This window comes from Nomascus leucogenys, chromosome 24 (genome assembly GCF_006542625.1).
Source record: "Nomascus leucogenys isolate Asia chromosome 24, Asia_NLE_v1, whole genome shotgun sequence".
In the NCBI taxonomy this organism is placed as follows: Eukaryota; Metazoa; Chordata; class Mammalia; order Primates; family Hylobatidae; genus Nomascus; species Nomascus leucogenys.
In genome coordinates this window covers 18286656-18308878 of record NC_044404.1, presented here as the reverse complement: position 1 = coordinate 18308878, position 22223 = coordinate 18286656, and the positions used below count along the sequence as shown (strand labels likewise).

The 22223-nt window shown below is 48.4% G+C and overlaps 1 protein-coding gene across 1 annotated transcript in view; it reads right to left on the bottom strand.

Annotated features, from left to right (window-relative positions):
- Positions 1-22223, bottom strand: part of IGSF21 (immunoglobin superfamily member 21) — a 276852-nt gene that overhangs the window by 147236 nt on the left and 107393 nt on the right. The window contains exon 2 of the mRNA XM_030805089.1: positions 19970-20082. Within this exon, the coding sequence (XP_030660949.1) occupies positions 19970-20082 (113 nt within the window). The remainder of the gene's footprint in view (positions 1-19969; positions 20083-22223) is intronic.

Here is a 22223-nt window from a genome sequence, read left to right as displayed (position 1 = left end):
CCAAACCACCAGAGTTTGAATCCCACTTCAAATCCCGTGGGATCTTGAGCAAATGATTGCCTTCCTGTGTCTCTGTCTCCTCATCTATAGAATGGGGACAATGGCAGTACCCAACCATAGGGTTGCTATGGGGATTAAATAAGCTGATATATGTAAGTGCTTAGACAGCATTTGGTCTATAGTCAGTGCTCAATAAACAGTAGCTTGTTACTGGTATTGATATTATTTGCCAGCCCCTGCCAGAGTGATGTAATTTTCTCCCTGCAATACCCCATTCAGGGGTGTTACTTCCGTCATTTTGCAGATAAGGGAATGGAGGCTTTGATAGACCAGTGACCTGCCACCTCCGAGGATGGGGTGCTTCCTGGCCCGTGGTTCCTGGCTGGGCACTCCCCTGCCATTTTCACCTCTGATGCTTTGAGTGTAAGAGCTCCAGAAGCTCACACTCAAAGGATGGCACCCTCATTCCCTGCCACCACCCAGGGCAACAAAGACAAGTGGTGGATGAGGCTGGCAGCAGGTCCCAGGGAGATGAAGGAGTTGATGGCCCAGGGGAGGAAGGGGATGTACCTGCTCTTTCAACCCCCAGCACAGGCCAGGCACCCAGTCTTGCCTCCAGAAGCCTGACAGAGCTGGCCCCATCCTGGGGTCATCAAGGCTGGCAGCCCCTGTGAAGTGGAAGATTCGCATCCCCTGACCATCTCAAGGGAACAAGAAAATGGGTAGAGTGGCAGTCTGGAGTTAGAAGGACTGGGTTCAAATTCCAGCTCTACCGAGATCGTGCCACTGTACTCCAGCCTGGGCGACAAAGCAAGACTCCGTCAAAAAAAAAAAAAAAAATTTCCAGATCTGCAACTTTCGGGAATTCACATCACGTCTCTGTGCCTCAGTTTCCTTGTCTATACAATGGAGCTACTCGTAGTTCCTCCTTCCAGTGATGCATGGTGAGCTCTTAGCTTAGTGCCTGGCTCGGCATGAATAATCAAGAAAGATTCGCTCTCTTCTCCCTAAGTCCAAAGCAGCTTCCAAACTCAGATGTGTTGAGCTTCACAGAATCTGCCAAGAGACTAGGGCAGGGTGCAGAGCCTGAGGACTTCGCGGGATCCTGGGAGGCTCCCAAGCCTGTCATTGGTGTGGACAGGGCAGCTCTTTGATGCCACCAGGGTATGCTAGACAAGTTGCCACAAACCACACTGCAATTTAGGGTGAATTAATAAAAGACGTCCCAAGCATGGAGTTTGGAGATTACAGCACAAACCGAGCTAGTTCCCTCTGCCTTCTCAGTCAGGCACCCTGTGTAGGGTGTAACTCCAGGGACTCCACAGCAAGACACCAGCTGCCGTCTTTGCAGGAGGCCAGAGGGGAAAAGACCACAGAAATAATCGCAGAGTACGAGCCTCGTGGCTGGAGTCCTAAGCTCCACACAAATAATTAAGCTGACTCGTGTTAGGTGAAGGGAGATTACAAGATACATGCTCATAGGGGTGTCAGATGCTGGGAAGAGTCAGCGCAGTGATGAGATGGAGTAATTAGCTCAAAAACCAAAAGCAAATTTATAGGCAGGAGAGTGTGGGACCTGAGGCAGCAAGAGTCATGCCAGGCAGTGAGGGGGGCCCGCTGGGCACTGAGATGCCATCAGCCTATTAGTGACATTCACCCAGGAAGCAAGAGGGCCTCATTCACAGACTTGGGGAGAGCCTGGGACCCTGGGATGGCAGCATGCTGCCATGCCATCTCATGCCCCCCAGAGCTGGGATGCTGCTCAAGAGAAACAAACTATAACTGGGACTTTCACTCCTGTTTAATAGCAGCTAGTCCCAGATGCAAGAACAAAAAGAGGGGCAGAGAGCTGGACCGTTCAAGGCCAGGTTGCAGGGTAAGGGCCTCTATCTTCACCTCCAGGCCAGAAATGACTGCTGCATTCCCAAGCTTTGGTTTCCCCTTCTGGGTCAAGGTTAATTACCCCTGCCCCTTGAAGGGGAGAGTCATCAGTCAGGAGGCAGCCTGACCTGAGGGTTAATGTTTTGAATCCTGATCTGACTCTAAGTGGTTTGGGACCTCCTGGGATTCACTCCTTCATAAGGCCCCCGCTCTCAATATTCCAGCTGAGGAGGGTACTCCAACCACCCCACCCTGCCAAGCAGCAGCAACAGCAGCAGAGGAAACAGATCCTAGCTCAGTGCTTGGCACACGGTAGGGACTCAACACATGCTTGCTCATTGCTAAATTCAGTAGATCTAAAAATACAGGAAAGAAGGAAATAAAAATATCAGCTGGGGAGACCGGATGCCTAGACAATTCAGAGAAAGCACTACATGCTTATTAAAGGGAAAAAAATGAATTCATCTAATTTGTAGGATGCAAGATAAAGCCACAAAAAATCAATTGCATTCTTACGTCCCAGAGACCCACAGAAAATCCAATGAAAAAGATCCCATTTATAATAATAAAAAATAAATACTTGAGAGTTCTTTTAATTTGGTACACAAGCTATTTGTTTAAAGAAATTATAAAAACCCAGTGGAGGCTCAATATTAGGCAAAACATCAACATAATTCATTACATTAGTAAATTAAAGGAGAAAAACTATATGATTACTTCAATAGATTTTTAAGAAGCATTTAATTAATTTTTCTTTATAAAAATTCTAGGTGAAATTGGAATAGAAGTAACCTTCCTATTCATAACAAAAAAGAATATTTATCAGAAACCAGCAGCAAGTATCATATGCAATGTTAAAATTATAAATGCACTCCTATGAAAACTAGGAATAAGACAGGGAAACCTTTTTTTACAAGCATTCTGGAAATTTTAGACAATGGAATAAGGCAAGAAATTATAACAAGTTCAATAAGTATAACCCCACCAATATTTATATAGCATCAGGCACTGTCCTAAGCTCATTACATGAGATGAGGAAACTGGAGCACAGAGAGGTTAAGTAACTTGTTAAAAGTCACACAGCTTCTAAGTGGCAATGCTGGAATTTGAATCCAAGTGATCTGGTTCCAGGATATACATTTTTATACCTTAAAAATGCTGTCTCTCAGACATTGAAAGAGAGGAGAAATGTTTTGCAGATAATATTTTCACATAAAAATGCAAAAGATCAAAATAAAATAAATCTATTATTACTGATAAGTGTCAGTAAGATATCTGCATAGAAGATCAACGTGCAATTACCAGTTTCTTCTACTCCACCAGGGCAGGGGCCTCTGTGGCAGCATCCAGCACCAGGCCTGAGACAGAGTGGGCTCTCAATAACTATTTGCTGAAAGATGAAGCAACAGGCTGTACGCATGGCACAGTTTGGAAAGGCCACATAGGTCAGCAATGCAGCTGGACTTCTTCAAGTGATCCATTGTTCCGGCACTGAGTCCACTCCTGGCTGACTGGGTTGCCTTTCCTTCACGCGCTTTCAGACACAGAGAAAGGCCCACCCAGCATCACCTGCAACAACCCCTTAAACCATGATTCCTGTCCTGCCCATCACAGCCCAACACCTAGACGGGATAAGGCCCATGGTCCATTCTGGAAAGGGAGAGGGAGGTGAATTCCAAAGTCAGCTCTCTTTTCATCTGGCAGGCTAGGGCTCCATCCCTCTTTCCTACCATTGCCCAGAGTTGTAGCTTAAGAAACCTCCCGACTGGGGGCAATGCATGGAGCACTGCCCTTGAATCTGTCCCATAGTCTGTGTGCACAGAGAACTAGAGCACCATCCTGAGAAATGACACTTGCAAAGCGCTTCCAGAATGCTGCATTGGCAAAAGTGTCATTTATCGTCCAAATCAGGCACTTTTGAGGCTGAACAAGGGTTGCTCTTAACAGTCACCCTCAGATAACAAGCGCCTGTTCCAGGCACACTTGGTTGCATGGTTGCTGTCACGGCCCTCCAACGAGGTCAGTGCTGTTATCACCATCTCATTTTACAGACACAGATATGGAGAGTGGGAGAGGTGACAGAGGAAGAGGTGGAGGCAGGAGTTGCTCTCGGATCTTTCTGTCTCTAGAGGCACCTTGGCGAAGCAGCGTCTTCACTGCTGGTCCATATGCTCGCTCCTCAGGGTTCATGCTGCTCATCTTTGAAATCCCAGCAGCACCCAACACAAGGGCCTGTGCATCGCGGATCTGGAGGTGTGGGCGGTCTCCTGTTTACAGAATCCAAATGAGGCTGGTGTGGTGGGAGGTAGTGGAGTGGGCGAGGCCAGAAAGGGGCAGCGCCAGAACGGGTGGTGCCTCCTGGGTTTTATTGTTAAGTATCAGGCAAAGCTGAGGAACGATAAGACTGTTCTGATTTCAAAAGGTCACTCTGGCTGCTTGGTGGATACTGGATTTGGGGGCTGAGGGGACAAGAGTGGAAGCAGGGAGTGTGATCAGGAGGGTGCTGACTTGGAGTAGTAATAGAGGCTTCAGCTGGCATGGAGGCCCAGGAATGGGGAAGAAGCAGTGTCTTTTAGAATGGATCCAATGGAAGAGATGCCGGGAGTGGGCAGGGGCAAGGGATGGGAGGTGATAGGAGAGATGCCCTAGATTTTTCGCTTTGGAAACTGGTGGATGGTGATGCCATTCGCTGAGGTGGAGACGACTAAGGGAGGGGTAGGTTTAGGGGAGAAATGCAGAGCTTTGCTTTGGCCATGTTAAGTCTGAGATGCTCATCAGACATCTCTATGGAGGGGTCCAGAGCTTCCTAAAATCAGATGATGATGCTTTTGTGTTTAAAATTTCTTGACTGTTCCCCTTGGATATAGCTCAAGCTCCATTGCAGGGCACCCCAGACTTGGCATAGGTCCCTGATTGCCCTCAGCCTCCCCCTCCTGCCTCCCCTCTTCCTGTCTCTTCACTGAGCGCCTGATGGGAGTCAGATGGGCTACCCCTAGGCCTTTGCACCTGCTCTCGCCTCTACTTGCCATACCCGCTGTCCCCTCCTCACTCTTGAATAGCTCCAGACCAGGGTGTGGGTCACATGACACCTGTCCCCTCCAGCAGAGTGTAAGCCAGGGATGTCATCTCTATGCTGCAGCCAAGGCCCTGCCCCGGTTTTCTGCAGGTGTTAGTTCTCTACCTGGAGGGATGAAGGGATAAACGAATAAACTATAGACTTCCCTAAATTAGAGCCTGCGATTTCAGACAGGCTTCACTTCTCTGTCTCCAAAGAATGGGCCTTGCATGACTTGGTATTCATAGAGTAAAGAGGGTTGAAGGGGAATGTTGAAAGCACGTAAGGAAATAAACAGCCTTCTTACACCCTCAATTATTTTAGAAGCACCTGCTCCCATATAATTAATGTGCCAATTGAAATGACTATTACAGCCATTACAGCAGGTGCCCCAAGAACCACTACTTGACAATACTTGTTTAGACTCATTTGAGTTACTCCACCACTTTACAAAATAATAAAATCATAATAATACAACTTCCTTTCTGGAAGAATGGTATCCAGCTCAGAAGCCATCCCTCTCATTAATGGGATTCCTGAGGTCTGTGTGCCATGCCTGGAAGCAGCCTCAGCCATGGACGGTTTTGCCAGACATTTTCCACCATTCACCAAAAGAGAGTCCAGCTTGGGAGGGGCACACAGGGAGGCAGTGTGGGGGAGAAGGGGCCCTTCCTTACACCTGTCTGCTCTGCCGTGCTGAGAGTAGGTGAACCGTGCTGCCTGTGTCATCTCAGAGTAGGTGAACCGTGCTGCCTGTGTCATCTCTGCGGGGTGGAAGCTGTTTTCCCTCAAGTCCTCATTTGACGTTGACAGCTTCTGTGTGGATGTGTGCCGCGGCACTCCTGCAGACAGATGGCTCCGGCAGGGTGATGATGAGGACAGCCTGAAGCAACCAGGTCCAGAAGCTCCTCTGCCCCACAGGCCATCTCCATCTCTCCCCCATGGAGGAGGCCACAGAGCTTCCCAAAGGGGGATCCAGACCACTCCATCAGCTTAGAGTGAGAAGGCTGGGCTGCTCTAAGGGGACTCAGACAAACCCCTTCCACCTTACCATCTGCAAGACTTGGGTCCAGTTAGTTAACTTCTCTGAGCCTCAATGTCCCCAACCCTAAAATGGACAATTGTACCAGTATCTTGTGATTCCTGTATGGATTCAGTGAGGTAATCTTTGTAACATACTTAGCGCGGCACCTGACCTGAATGCACCTACAGCAGTGGCATTCATGATGATACGAGGGAGAGATGGGAGGAAGGCTTGTCTTACCTGCCACAGGCTCCCCAAGCCAGAGGGATTCAGCGCATTCGAGAGTCCAGCCCTCATGCTGCCCATCACTCAGAGGCAAATCCCTCCAACCCCTAACAGAGTATCTATGGCCTTCAATGGGACCTAACAGAAAGAGCTGAGCTTTGTAGTCAGAGAGTTGGGTTTTGAAGTTTGACTCAACCACTATCTAGCAGCATGACTTTGAGCAAGTTGCTTAACCTCACCTAACCTCAGTCTCCCTGACTCTAGTCCTTCTCTCAAGGCTCTCCGAGATCTCTGATATCCCCAGAATCTTCACTTATGGGTGCACACTAGGAGAGGAGCCTTGAGGGGCAGGCAGGGGCCGGATAACACAGGGTCCTATATGGCAACACCAGGGATGTTTGTCTGTATCTTAAGAACCTTGGAAAGGCATCACTGATGTGTTTAAAGCAGTGTGGCATGGACAGAGATGCTTTGTATAAGGCCATAAGTTGTGGAGTGGACTTCTGAACCCTACAAAATTCCTTCACATCCTCCCCCTCCTCTCAGCTCTCAGGTGTCCCCTGGCCTCACCTTTGAATGTTCACTCAAGGGTGGGGCACTTTCTCTGGACATTTACAGCCACACGTGTCTGCTTCCCAGAACACTCACATAACCCCACTCCTGGGGAATCTGGAATTTTCTGATGCCTGATGTCCACAGAAGCCCCACACTCAACCCCAACTAGCCAGGTTGGCTAGACGCTCTGCTTCTTACCCCTTGTCATGATGTCATGGCTGCGCAGCTGAGCTTGAAGCAGCACAGAATTCCAGAGCTGAAACAAATAGGGTCAATAGCTCTGGGTGCACTGGGCCCAGGATTACTTCCTATTGCAGTTTTGACAGGTGGCCATGCCATTTGCTTAGACATCTCCAGGGTTAGGAAGTCCGCCAGTCCTTAAGACAGCCCATCCATGGTTGAAAAGCTCCAATTGTGGGAAAATTATTAACCTCATCAATTACAAGTTTACCTCTGTGACCCTCAGGGCCACATAAGATATCCATCCATACATACATCTATCCATCCATCCATCCATCCTCTAAGCTATGTGCTCAGCATCATGCTAGACACTCAGGAGAGAAAGACAAACAGGACACCTGGTCCCTGCAGCAAAGGGTTTGCATTCTGGGAGAGAGACATTCAACTATTACACTTCATCTCCCATTATGAGCTCTCAGCTAGCAGACACCTGTCTTTCTCTGTCTAGGCAGTGACCACAATTTGAAAGAAGCATTTATTTGACAATCTTTCATGTAATGCCTGTTTCCTCCCACTTAACTACAAGCTCCACAAAAAACAGGGCTACCTTGTTTTGCTTATTTGTTTTGGGTTTCTTTGTTTTTGTTTTTGAGACAGAGTCTAATTCTGTTCTCCAGGCTGGAGTGCAGTGGTGCAGTCACAGCTCACTGCAGCTTTGACCTCCTGGGCTCAATCCATCCTCCCACCTCAGCCTCTTGAGTAGCTTGGACTACGGTGTAAGCACCACCATGCCTGGTTAATTTTTCTGTGTTTTTATAGAGGTGGGGTTTTGTCATGTTGCCGAGGATGTTCTTGAATTTCTGGGGTCAAGCGATCTATCCTTCTCAGCCTCCCAAAGTGCTGGGATTACAGGCATGAGCCACAGCCTGTGTGTGCCCAGCCCATTGTTCTTATTCTGTGCTCTGTTCCCAAGGCTTGGCACTAGTTGGTACTCAAGAAATATCTGCTGCAAAAATGAACACATGAGTCCAGGGCGTTGAGTCATACGGTCACGTGCTTAGTATTTTGAGAGTGTTATGAGAAGCTAACTCAGCCTGGGTCATGGCAGTTGAATGCAGAAGAAGATTGAAGGGGGAAAAATGGATGGGGAAAGGCCTCTGGTGGAGGGGAGGGGGGCAACACTGAAGCTGGGCCTTGGAGGGCAAGTGGGAATTGACCAGATGGAGGGGAGAAGGGCATTGCAGGCAGAGGCGGCACATATGCACCAGCTCGGAGGTGGGAAAGAGCGTTGGCACATTCTGAGAACTGCAAATCAGCCATATGATTCGAATGGTGGGCCCATTTGGGAACGTGGTAGGAAGCAAGGCTGAAGAAATCAGTCAACAGGGGTTGAATCAAGAAGGACCTTGTATGCTGGGCCAATGACCTTGAACTTGGTCTTTCAGGTGATGAGAAGCGCTTGTGAAGTGTGGGGCAGGGAGGGGTGGTCATGGTAAGGTCAGATATGTGTTTTAGAAAAGCACACGGCTGTGCCTGTCTGCAACGGGAAGACTGCCTGCCCTGTGGGAGCTCACACCCAACAAGGAAAAGGTGGGGAGAAGAGGGGGAGAAAGGATTCAGGAGGGATGGTGAGTCTGAGCTGGGAAACATCCCTCATTTCAGTCATGTTCTTTTTTTTCACTGGTGTGCTGGAGCAGAACTTCACCTTTAATCCTTTTCTGACAAGTTAAGTCAGCCCCTTTGTCATTAAACCCAACAGGGCATAGGAAAGCCAGGAAGAATCTGCTGGAAATCACACGTTGGGCTTAATATAGCTTCTGGATTCCATGTGCTCGGAGGCCCCAACAGTAGCTCAGGCCAGGACTCTCACCCCTGAGAAAGCATTGTCCAAGCCTCACCTGGGGGATGCCCTGACCTGTGAGGCACCCACCTCTTCCATTAGCTCTGAGTCTTCTGGGGAAAAGACCGGGGGTGGGGAGGTTGACCACAAGGTGGGAGAGAGGCTGCATATTCCTTAGAGACCATCTCACTGCACGCTTTTATTTTACCTATGAAGATCTTGGAGCTCAGAGATGGGTTGTGGTTTCTTCAAGGTCACACAGCAGGATGTTGTGCCCCAGGCCTTTGCTCTTTTCTCTTCTTGGTAAGTGAGGACACACTCTGCAGAGTGAGCTGAGCCATCAGTGTGTTATCCTTAGATATGCCGTGTCTTTCTCACCCATCCAGTGTGGGAGCCCATCACTGGTGGACTCTGCATTGTGGTCCAATAAAACACCTGGTTATTTGGGTGTCCACTTCAACCATTGGCACCCCCTCTCAAAAGTTTGGAAGCCAAGAGTTCTTATCAACCCCGTGTGGACCAGGGAAGTGGTCTCCTTGCCATTATCAGAAACCTGATCTTAATCCCCAAGAGAAGTTGGATTTGTTTGGTCAAAAACCCCTCCCCCCGAAGCCAGGGAGAGCAGTGATGTGTGGCCAAAGCCAGCCTTTCCCCACCACCCTGCTTCTTATCTCCTCTTCCCATCCAAGGGCATCTGTGCACAGATCCAGGTTGATTGAGCTGTGGTGTCTGGACGGATCCCAGTCACACGGCAGCTCTTCCTGCCTAAGGCTGACTGCCTCACCTCTCACCCCCCATTCCCCACTGCAGTCCTTGGAAGCTCGTGGACCACTCATCCATCCGACACAACCTCACAGCTACAGGGTCTGGTAGAGCCAACCTAAATATGGACCTTGATGACCCAAGAGTGGAGATAACGAGATGCCTTACACATTTCACACTCAGCGAACACCTGCATGCCTGCTGTTGCAGTTCCTGGGTTTTTCAGTTGAGGCATGGGGGCATCACAGAGTACTTTGAGAATATTCTGCCCCTTTCTCCCACAAAAACACACACAACATATTAGGCATACTTTCTGGGGTTTTGAGCACCCCCAGAAGCCCATCCACATATTTCCTAGGGACCCTGAGGCCCCCACATAGAATCCCTGGCCCAGGGATCATTCACAAATGAAAGGTTAGAGCGGGGTCTTTCTTTCAAATACCAAATACATTGTTTAATTACGTTGGAATCCCCTAAACTCTCTGGGAAGCCACTTTCACATTTTCCAGGAGGAGCGCAAGTTTGCTACCAGTTCCAGATTGAAAGGCTGAAGACAATGGACTTGTAATTTTATGAATGACACATCAGAGAAGCAGAAAAATAAAACTCTGCAAGAGATGCAAAGATGAATAACTAGGCTACCAGGTGCTGTCTCTCTAATCGAAGTATGTACAAAACGCTGAGAGAACACAGCAGGTGATCTCTTAATTCTGCTTTGGTGAGAGGGGTCAGAAGGCTTCACAGAGGAGAGAATGAGTAAGATTTTCCCAGGCAGAAAAGAGAGGATGAAGTAATGTATGTGAAGTTTATTTCCCCTGCGCCATGGGGGACAGAAGCAGCTCGTCTGTGGGGCTTTTTATCTGTTTTGCACAAATCTTTGTGAGGTCCTTAGGGAAAGTGCAGTGAAGCCCATTGGCCAGATGATGAAACAGAACTTAACAACTTAATGATGGGCAACTGGACGGGAAGCACTCCCCTCGAGGCGGGTGGGCCCACTTGTCCATCTTTATACCTTCAGACCTGTGTACTGTGCCTAGGAAGTTTTGGGAATAGTCGTCGTCCAAGGCCACTGAGTTAATTAAATGGTAGAGCAGGATCTTTCTTTCAAATATCAAATGTATTGTTTAGTTACACTAGAATCCCCTAATCTCTGGGCAGCCACTTTCACATTCTCGATGAGGGGAGCGAGGCTGCCACCAGTTCAGATTGAAAGGCTAAGGATGGTAGGAAAAGACAGTGGGCTTGCAATTTTATGAATGACATGCAAATAGGAGTGGATTCAACAGAAGCAATTGAGTGTTCATGTTACTTGCAAAGGTTTGTTCAGAAGTTCAAGCTCAAATCTCTTTACTAGACAAAATCTCAAGGCCATGTTACTGCTGATCTCAATGCACCCCTCAGCCCACTATAGCTAGGCTTTAGCCCCCAGGACCTCCAAAGAATCTGCCCTTGCCCAGGTCCCTAGTGGGCTCTCTATGTTACCAAGTTCATGGTCATTTCTCTGCTCTCAAGTCACTCACTGGAGTGTGAGACACAGCTAGCTGACAGCTGACTATTCTATTTCTTAAACCACTTTCTTCTCTTGGAATCCAGGACACTCCACTCTCCTCACTGTCTTCACATCTTGCTGGCTGTTCCTCCTCCTTCTCAGCCTCTCTGTTGATCCACTTTTCTATCTCTAAATATTGGAGTGCCCAAGGGTCTTGCACTGGGTACCATCCATTCTCTGACAATACCAAGTATAAGTCTCCAGGCTTCACCTCCCCCCAACATTCCAGATTTGTGGCCTCAACAGCAGCTGCAGCAGCTCCATCTCCATGTCTTAGAGGCACTCCCAGCTTAACATGGCCAACAGACAGTGCTTGACACCCGGCCCTGTGTATTAGTCTGTTCTTACACTGCTAATAAAGACAAACCTGGGACTGGGTAATTTATAAAGGAGAGTTTAATGAACTCACAGTTCCACATGGCTGAGGAGGCCTCACAATCATGGTGGAAGGTGAATAAGGATCAAAGTCACATCTTACATGGTGGCAGGCAAGAGGAGCTTGTGCAGGGGAACTCCTGTTTATAAAACCATCAGATCTCATGAAACTTATTCACTACCAGGAGAACAGTATGGGGGAAGCTGCCCCCATGATTCAATTATCTCTACCTGGCCCCACCCTTGACACATGGAAATTATTACAATTCAAAGTGAGATTTGGGTGGGGACATAGCCAAGCCATATCACCCTGCAACCTGCTTCTCCTGTCCTGTCCTCCCTGTCTCATTAAACAGCACTGCTCCTGCAAACCCAGCTGAAGCCCCAATGCAGGGAGTCATCCTGAATCCCCCCTTCTCTCATCCCTTCCACATGTTAGCAAGTCGTTTATCTTCTACCTGCAAAGCATAAGCAGAACATTTTTCCCTCCCATCATCTCCACTACCACCATCCTGGTACTCAACCAAACCACTGTTGTCTCTTGCCGGGACTGTTCTAACCTCCAAGTGATCCCTCTGCTGTCAGTCTCTCACCTCCTCTGCAATCCATTCTCCACCCAGAAGTGACCTTTTTAATAAAGTCAACCAGATCCTGTTACTTCTCTGCTTAAAATCCTCAATGCTTCCTGGTGCCCTTAGAATAACTCCAGATTCAGTTTCTTAGAGCACAGGGCTCGGTATGAACAGTTCCTGCCCATTTTTCCAACATCACCTCCTATTTACTTTGCTCCAGCCACATGCACTTTCTGTTATTTGAACATACAAAGCTTTTTCCCACAGAACTGTCTTGCATTTGCTTCCCCCTCTGCCTGGATTGTTCTGCCTTCTTCCCTTGGCATGGTAGGTTTCCTGTTGCCTTTGTGATCTCAGCTTAAATGTCTTTTCCTGACCACGCAATCCCTTTCTATCCCACCACTCGATTTTAATTATATGCACTGCACTTATCATTAGCTGGTATCTTTCTTATTTGTTTATCTTTTTAACTCTTCCCCCATGGTAAACTGTCTGAGCACAGGATCTTGTCTTCTTCCTTGATGAAATCCCAGTGCCTAGAACCATCCTGGTTTCATAAATATGTGTTGAATTAATGTTGGATGAGTGCATGGAACAGCTCCCTCTATCAGAGTTTCACAAACACCATGACATGCTCCCTGGCTGGGTTGACTGCGTCACTGTCATCTGGGGAACTCGTTAAAAGTACAAATGCCCTGAGCCTCCAGTCCTGGAAATTCGGATTCAATAACTGTAGAATGAGTCTCAGGCAGCAGTGTATTTTTAGTGGCCTCTGAAAAGTCTAATGAGCTGTCAGAGTGAGGGACCCCTGCTGGTTTCCAACAGAACTTCCATTAAAGATCAAGGATCAGGGCTGCAATGATTGTGATTCACACTCTCGCCTCTAGAGGGAGCTGAAGGTTTCTCCCATCACCCCATCCCCAGGAGGAGGAGCTCGGTGTGATGAGTCTGGATGGTTACAACTTAACAGCCGTGGTTAGGGGTGGAGTTTTCCTTGGGGTTGAATTAAAGGATTGTGATATGGTTTGGCTGTGCCTCCACCCAAATCTCATCTTGAATTGTGGTTCCCATAATCCCTATTTGTCTTGAAAGGGACTTGGTGGGAGGTGATTGGATCATGGAGATGGTTTTCCCCATGCTGTTCTCATGACAGTGAGTTCTCACGAGATATGATGGTTTTATAAGCACCTGGCATTTCCCCTGCTGGCACTTCTCCCTGCCTCCATGTGAAGAAGGACGTGTTCGCTTCCCCTTCCACCATGATTGTAAGTTTCCTGAGGCCTCCCCAGCCCGGCAGAATTGTGAGTTAATTAAACCTCTTTCCTTTATAAATTACCCAGTATTAGGCAGTTCTTTATAGCAGCATAAGAACAGATGAATACAGATTACAATGGAATTAGACCTGGGAACTTGTTCTTATTTCCTCATTATGTGTTATTACATTTGTTGTAAAATCAACTCTCCTTTGGTGGGCCCTCTCTGGCTGCCTTTTCTTCCTTCCCATGTGACTGATACGATAAGATTGAGCACTGGACACACCTCATCAGGGAGAACCTGGCTCTTTGGAAGGCCAGGGGTTGGGGAAGGAGGTCTAGACAAGGCAGGTTGGGTTGGCTCAACCCTGGCTTTTGTCTTCCTCATTCACATCCTTTTCCAGACTTATATCTATAAGATCTGAACTCAAGATCAGAATGTGGGGTCAGAGAAGTAGCAAAAAGCAGCCAGGTGAGATAAGGGGGTACTGAAAGCAGGGATGTTATCACTGTTTGTAGATCTCCTTCTCTCTCTATCTGGCTCTCTTTTCTGTGGCCTTGTAACCTGGGCCCAAAGTGGCTCCCGGGAACAAGGCTGCCAAGCAAAAAGGGCCAAAGGGGTTGTCTAGCCCCATCCTCTGGGACCTTGGTGCTGGTCTTTCTTGGTCACCCGAGAGTGTACCTACCTTCTTGCCCTTATGATACGGTGGGACTGTATTGTCTCCTTAGGATCATCATTTTCAATTTTGCTTCAAATAATGAAACACTGTCAAGGGCTGGGACTGAGAGAGAGCCAATGATAGTAAATCCATTTTGAAATAGCTCCCTGTTTCAGGGAGAGCTAAAATCCATTGAAATGGCTTAACTGTGTTAAGCCACTGGGTTTCCAAGAATTGAAACCCAGTGAGTTCACCAGCATAACCATTTAAAGCATTGTCTCTGCCCATATCCCTTGGGAATGCAGGTGGTAGGATGGAATTCAAGGAATCTAACCCTGGTGATCCTCCCCAAATACCTTCCCCTCTTATTCTATAATTTCCCTCTCTAGATCCTGTAAGCTATCAACAAACATGAAATGACAATAGCTATCATTGAATAGGTGCCACAGTGAGCTAAACAACGGGCTCTTTTGGTTGCAGACATTATCTCATTTAAGCTTACAAAATACATGTTTTCATGCCCAATTTCAGGTGAAGTTTCTAAAAGGCTGAAAGGTTAGGTCACCACCCAAGGTCAAACACCAGAACTCACACACAGGTATTCTGATGCCCAAGTCCTCTCTCTTCCTACCTCAGCCTTCCCAGCCTCTAGTCTCAATTCCTTTTCAAATTGTCCCAGGCGACCACAAACCCTCATTGCAGAGGCATCCAGCAGAACCCAGAAGGGATGATCACCCTGGCAAGGTCACATCATCTGCACCACAAAACACACACCCAGGTATGCATCTTCTCACATGGTGAAAAAGGTGAGATAAGGGGGTACTGAAAGCAGGGATGTTATCACTGTTTGTAGATCTCCTTCTCTCTCTCTCTGGCTCTCTTTTCTGTGGCCTTGTAACCTGGGCCCAGAGCAGCTCCCGGGAACAAATTGTAAAAGAAGGAGTGAAAACAAAGGAGGGATGATAAAAACTGCTGTAAAAGGTTAAACTCCCATGATTCTCTGTGACTGTTTAATGGAGTTCCATGATATAAACAGACCTTTGGCTTTGCCTGCTGGGCAGGTGGCCTCCAACTAAATGAGTTCAGACAGTGTTTCCTAATAAGAAATGTTCCCTTTTCCTTCATACTTAACAAAGCCCCCTGAGTATCCAAAGACCCACACTCCCCACCCCCTGACCAACAGATACTATCAACATTACACAGATGCCCACATGAGACAGAAGTGGGCTACATAGCATGGTCTATCAACAGGTGCACATTATAGCTCTATGATTTGTTAATTTAGCAAATGTTCACTGAGGTGACTCTGCTCTAGGTGTCAAGAATACAGCAGGAAAAAAGACATAGTCTTTGCTCTTCAGATAATCACGGTCCAGGGGCAGGTATTTTGACATGCTGAGGTACGCACTAGTGTAAAGACCCACAAAGAGGATTCACGGAGGAGGATGTGCCTACAGCTTTCTGGAGAAGTCAGGGAAGGCAACACGACCCGAGACACAGTCGCTTTGAATGGCCTCAGTTTCTTCATCTGGAAAACAGAATTAATCATAGTATCTACCTTGCAGTGAAAACACGAAAATGAAATATCATCATCTATGTAAAGCACTTGATCTAGTGCTCACACATAGTAAAGGCTCAATAATGTCAGCCACTCAAATTAGTATAAGCAGCATTAATAAATAAGTCCCCAGTTACAGATGTAAATAGGAATGATTAAGTAAAGAACATTATTTATTATTCATTTTCTTGAACCAAGTCCTGACTTAAGTGCTAGGGTAGATTAGTTATTAGGTGACAGCCTCCTACTGGTGAAGTATAGAATTGCACCCCTACTCTATTAGCCAAAAAAAAAAAAAAAAGCTTTGTGGAGCTTATCTACATGAGCTGTGAAGATGAAGCCTGGTCACTCAAATCTGGGAGATGAACCCTTGTAACAGTGGAGAAAGCAGAGGCAGGTGGTTAAAAGCATCCTCAAGTTAAACAAGGCTTTAACAGACAACTACGATACCCAGCACCTCACAGGGCTGACGACCCTCTTGACATCTTTATGTTTTCAAAGAAGTGATTTGAGCATGATGACCATCTCCCTTTTTTCACCCTCCCTCACCACACACACACACACACCACACACACACACACACACAATCTAATGATGTCAGGTTACCAAATGAGATCCATCTTACTAAAATTCATTTCAGGGCAAGTTTGCCTAGAAAACTGACTCGATGAGCATTCACTGCTATTCTCTTGTCAGGTGAGCACAGTGTATTCCAGAGGCTGCAGAAGAAAATCTCAGTGCTCTACAGCAGGCTGTACAATGGAACTTCCTGCAGTGATAGAAACGTGCTATACTTCATCTGTCCAATATGGAGGCCACCAGCTACAGGTGGCTAGCGAGCACTTGAAATGTGGCTAGTCTGACTGAGGAAATGAATTTTAAAAATAATTTGATTTAATTTAAATGTTAACATCCACGTGTGACTGGTGGCTACCATATTGGGCAACCCAGACCCAAGGGCTAAGATTACACATACTTTCTTGAGTCTGTTCTCATAGTTTTGGCATCTTATTCTACAAATGGGCTGAGCTCCTCCCCCTTGGCCAGACCATGGGGGTAAAGTGTTCAAGAGTCAGGCTCTTGCCACTTCCTCCCAATTTCCTTCCCCTCCCTTGAGGGGTCCACAAGCAAGACCCTCCCAAATATCCAGCCAGAGGTCTTGTTAGCTCCAAGGTTAGGTGATCCCTATAGCTTCAGATAATTTCATCAGCTGCCCTGATTTACCCAAAGAATCCAATGCATTCGTGATGTTTTCTGACAGCTCAGGATGATCCCTTTGCTAAGATAATGTATTTAGGACCAGAAGGGAGGCTGCTGGGCTTGACACATGTTTTGGGCCATTTTGTGCCCACTGTGCTGAGCAGGCAGTGGCAGCCTCATCACAATGCCCTGCTTCTTCCTTCTAACGGGGTTGGAGACACAGTCCTGACTGGGCCTGTGTAATCTATTCATTTCCTTCCAAGCCGGGCTCTGTAAGCTCATTCACAGAGGATGGAGAAAGGAAGCTGGGACGGGAAGCAAACACACGTACAGAAAACAAACAGCACTCGGCAGCTCCCTGCTTGGAGGAGGGGGGCAGGCTGTGGGGAGATGGAGGGGGGGAAGGAAGCCACGAGGGGGGGTTCGTCTGGCAGAGGAGGAAGGGGTCAGAGGAGGGTCTGGCTGGAGGACACTGGAACTCCCGTTGCTACTGCTCCCATTCCCTCTGGAAGCCCTGCCCTGACCTTGACTCCTGCAGCCCCCATCTTGGTAGGCTCTTATCTCTCTCCCTTCAGCTGCCTCTTTGGGAAGAGAGACAATCACTACGGAAAGCTAGAGTGGCAGCAGGCAAAAACTGGCCACATGGAGCCCTTCCCTGGAATTTCCTTCCTTCCTCTGCCCCCATCCTTCCCATCATAGGCAGGGCACGTGGGCTCCCTGGGACCTGAGGACAGTAACCAGTCAGCTGAACCACCACCTCCGTCCAGCTACAGAATTACAAGGGCCCAGGCATTTGGCTCTAGTGGGTGATTTGCATGTGATTTGCATACATCTGCATATGCCTGCTCCAGAGGCCCTCAGTCAAAGGATGTGAAATGAAATAAAATAAATTAATTAGTGCAGCCTACCATGGCCCGATATACAGGGCCTGACACTGGTAAGAGATGCCACTGATTCTTAAAACAATCAGTGGCATCAAGGTTAGGCAGCGAGAGTCTGGGAGAGAGGAGGGTCTCCCTACCGGAGGATGGAGAAGAAAAAGGAGAGTCTCTGTCCAGCCCAGGACATGGATCCTCCTGCCCCAGTCCTGCTCACCATCTTCAAGAACATCAAGTCAAGCCATGTGGAAACCTGCTTCTGGCTTCTACACCTGGGCCCAGCCTGTCACTAGCATTGCCCGTAACTCCAGCAGGAGCCTCTGCAGGGAGATTTTCACCACTGTGACTACAGTAACATTCGATTCCAAACTGGAGGGAGGACAGTTGCTTCAAGAGCTTGGAAGGCAATGAGGTGCCCAGTGCTATTTTCCCATCTCCAAGCTTCCTTCCATTTCGCTCCATTAACTGTTCCCACTGGGTCTCCATATTTCTATCTGTCTTTCACCACCCCTCCCTCTGATCCCATCTATGGGATGGCTGAAGGAGAGATGTGGTCCAATCATCAGCAGTGAGCTGGAGTTAATTTATCCCTGTCCTTCTGCCAGGTGCTAATGAGATGCTCGCAGCCTGTGTCAGCCAAGCAGTTCTCATATCCTGTAAATACGCCTCTTAGTGATTCAGTTCATGGCACTATTTAACATATGCCTTGACTTTCTCTAGGCCCACTGATCTATCTAGGATGGCACCCTTCCCTAAGGCTGGGACCCTCTAGGGTGCTGGATGTCAGGTTCATACCTGTGAGGCCCAGGCTACCTGAAGAGCTTGGGTGGAGGGCACTAGAATTAACTCTAAGCAGGAGAGACTGCAATGCTGAAACAGAACCATGATTTTTGATTAGCAGGAGTGCAGATCACAGCCAACAAAATAGCAACAACCAGCAAACCATGAATCAGAGACCGAAAATGCAAAGCAGAGCAGCCAAGACAGGCTGGTTCAAAGCTCACCTGGACCAAGAGCAAGAAGGAGACTGAAGAGAGCCGTTCTGAGTCAAGACTATGAAGAGCACGCATGCCCCAGGGATTCCTCTGAGTTTCCATGCTCTGTGTGTAGATGTGGTGACAGCTCCAAGGAGCAGAGGAGCCAGCTCTAGATCTCGAATCACAGCTTCGTGCCCACCCCCCACCTTCCTTGCCCTCTCTTCCACGCTCCATCACTTCCTCCAGAACAGCTCCACCTGACTGTGTTATCCGTCGGTTTCATTTGAAGAAAGGGCAACAAAGATTAGGAAAACGTGGTTTCTGATCAGGGATTTGCAAACTATAGCCCATGAACCAAGTCATTCTATAGCCTGTTCTCTACAGCCAGCGAGCTGAGAAAAGTTTTTACCTTTTTTAATCATTGAAAAAAAATAAAAAGAAGAAATTATGACACATGAACCTTGTACAAAATTCAGACTTTGGTGCCCATGAGTAAAGTTTCATTGACACACAGCCATGCCCTTTCATTTACACACTGTCTGTGGCTGTTTTGGTGCCATACCAGCAGAGTTGAGTAACTGTGACCAAGACTGAATGTTTGGCAGACAGGAGAATATTTACAATCTCAGTCTTCACCAAAAAATGTTGCCAACCCCCATTTAGATGATGGAAGAAGAGCTCTCCCCCAGGATGGTGGTGCCTCTATCTGTGCACACTCGAGCACGGCATTGCAAGAAAAGCATCAGTGCCCACTGCACCTTCTGAGCCCAGCCCCAATTCCTTTGTGGCAAAGGGATATAAGGCTGGGATGCCCCATCCAGACACAAGAAGCTTTCACTCAGTGGTTGAAAAGGCCACTTGTGCTCAAGACTCCAAGCTGTTCTTCCTGGTGCCAACACCTGGGCCCTGGGCAGGGGGGTACCTGCTCATCTCTAACCAATTCCCTTCTCAGATGGTGCCAGACACCAGGGTTAGTCCTATATGTCAGATTAGGTGGCAGACTATCTCTGTGATTTGATTTTGCAAAAGGCAGGAAGCCTTCCTGTTTTTCTCTCTCCCTTGCCAAAAACATTATCCAAAGCCTCATGCTCAAAATTCCACCATCAGACATCACTTGTGATTACACTGCGCCCAGGGCCCAGGGTGTTCTCAGTAACTTCTACTTTGCCTAATGGAGTTTTCCAAGAGTAGGGGCATAATAGGAGCACAAAGGAGGTGGAAACCAGATCAATCCTGAGGGTAGAAGGGAGGGCTAGTCCCCAAGGAGGGTGTCAGCAGAGGACGGGGACCCAGCAGAGGCCCATGACAACTCAGGACTGGGTCAGGGCCGAGGTCATAGCCACGCCAGTGAGGGTGTCCAGAGGGATCTGAGGACCTCCCATCAGTCCTGGCCATGGACATGAAGGGGGCAGTGCTGGTGACTTACCCGGTACCACACGATCTCCCGCATGCGCCCATCTGTCTTGAAGTTACACTTCAAGGTCACAGCATCTCCAGCCACCACAGGGGGGAGAGGCTCAATGTTGACTGTCAGGTAGCCTACAGAAGAGAGGAGAAAGGGGTGGTAAGGGCACGAGCTGATCAGGGGGGCTGGGCTGATGAGGGCAAGGCCAGGGAGAGAGCAGACAGAGGAGGGAAGGCTGGGGTCTGTAGTTGCACAACTTTGAGGGACACCGTTCACACTGTGGTTTCCGTGAATGGTGACTGCAGGCCCGAATGGAGCCAATCACCCTCTTCTTCCCTCTCTTTAACATCTCCCTTTCAGCTGCCTCCCTGGCTCCAATGGATCCCTCCAAACCAAAAACACTTCTGCTTGGGACACATTTTCCCCTGAAGGTAGGACCTGCTGGCACCTCCAAGAAGAGCCTCAACGTATTTCTATAAGATACCCCAGAGAAGGCTTCTGTGCTCCAACATGGCCCCTCCACCCCTTTTTAGAGTTGTGGCATTCATGATTCATCTATTTGGTCCTGCAGGAAATGAATGCTGAAATGTATTTACTTGGCATTTCCAAACCTATTTGAATATGGGTCACTCAGCCACCCCTTAAGCCCCATCACCATCCTACGCAGCCAGGATCTGAGAAATACACACTGGGACATGGTGTTCTAAGTGCCCATACGCCTCCATTTCCAACCTCATAAACAAATGACTCCTGATAAAAAGAGAGCCCTGGGAAACCACCATTGGCTTCCTTAACACCCGCCATTGGCTTTCCCATCACACATACTTTCCACCTAAAGGGAGGGTCAGGTCCAAGCCTTGGCCATGGCAGTGGTGATACGTTAGAGAAGTCCATTATAGACCCACTATCTGGGGAGGAGTCTGAACTCGTTGCAAACACCAGGTGATGCTTCCCAGACTACCACCAGCTGCCCCTGGGAGTGCCTGGAGCAGACGCTGGGACTCTTGCCCTGGTAGCCACATCTTGGGGACACTGCTCTCTCCACACCAAAGTCCAGTCTGGTGAGGCTTCTAACCCACTCCTCTGCCTCCACTAGCCCCATCCCAGAGGCCTGGACCGTCACCACAGTTCCAAGGGGGACCTCATTCCTGGGCTGATCATCCAGGCTCATCTGATCGGCTTCCTGCTGGCTGATGTCCAGTCATTGATCTAATGGATCAATCCTGTCCGATAGTCTTAATGAGAAAACTAGCCAGGATGGGTTCAAAGATTTCAATTGTGCAGGCAAGCTGAATAGATGGAACCCATGGGCCTGACCCCTGCCTGGAACTCAATGGTTACAACACTCCAGGAAAACAAAAAACAAAACAAAACAAGAATCGACCTGGAGAGGATCAATGTGGAAGTTGGAGTCAGAGCGGACCTGCACGGTCCGAGGCTTCAGGACCCAGCCTCCAGGGTGAGGGGCAAGGCATGGGGCTCACTCCAGGGTGGCCTCTAACTTAGGCCAGAGGTCAAGCTCCTGGATAGCCTTGGAGCCCACTTGGTCCGAGAAAGCCACAACCAGAGCCAACTGGTCCAACTCCAAGATCAGAAGGACCAACCCGGATCCTCTTTTCCTCATTTACTCAACCCCAGTTCACTCCCACCTACCCTGTGCAGGCCCGGGGCCAGGATCCAGGAAGCAGAGACCCACGCATTGCCCAGCCCTCCAGGAACAAGCAGTGAGGGTGAGACAGAGATGCCCAACACAGTCACCACTCAGGTGACCAGCCAGCCTCTAGGTAGGCGGATGGGGGGCTGTGGGTGGGCACAGAGGCAACCTGATCCACCCTGGATGATCCTAGCCATGGGGCATGACAAACAAGGAGGCCACCTTCAGGAGGACAGACCCCATGGAAAGGGAGACCTCAGGGCAAGCCAAGCCCGAGTGTAACATCGTGACAATGGCTCAGATGTCCACATCTGCTTTGTGCCAGGCACTGGGCTAAGCACTTGATATGATATACATCTACTCACTTAATCACCAGGACACTCCTAGGAGAGAGGAACTATTATGATTCCCACTTTCTGCGAGCGAACCAAGAGGTGAAGTCCCCTGCCAGATCACACAGCTGCAAGTTACAGAGCTGGAATTCAAACCCAAACCTTCGGGCTCCATGACAACCACCACGCTATTACAGCCTCTTGGAAGAGGTGGGAGAAAGTGGCAAACACTGTACATCTGCAGCCTGCATACTTTTTTCTTCCAGCCCTAAAGATGGAGGATGGGCAT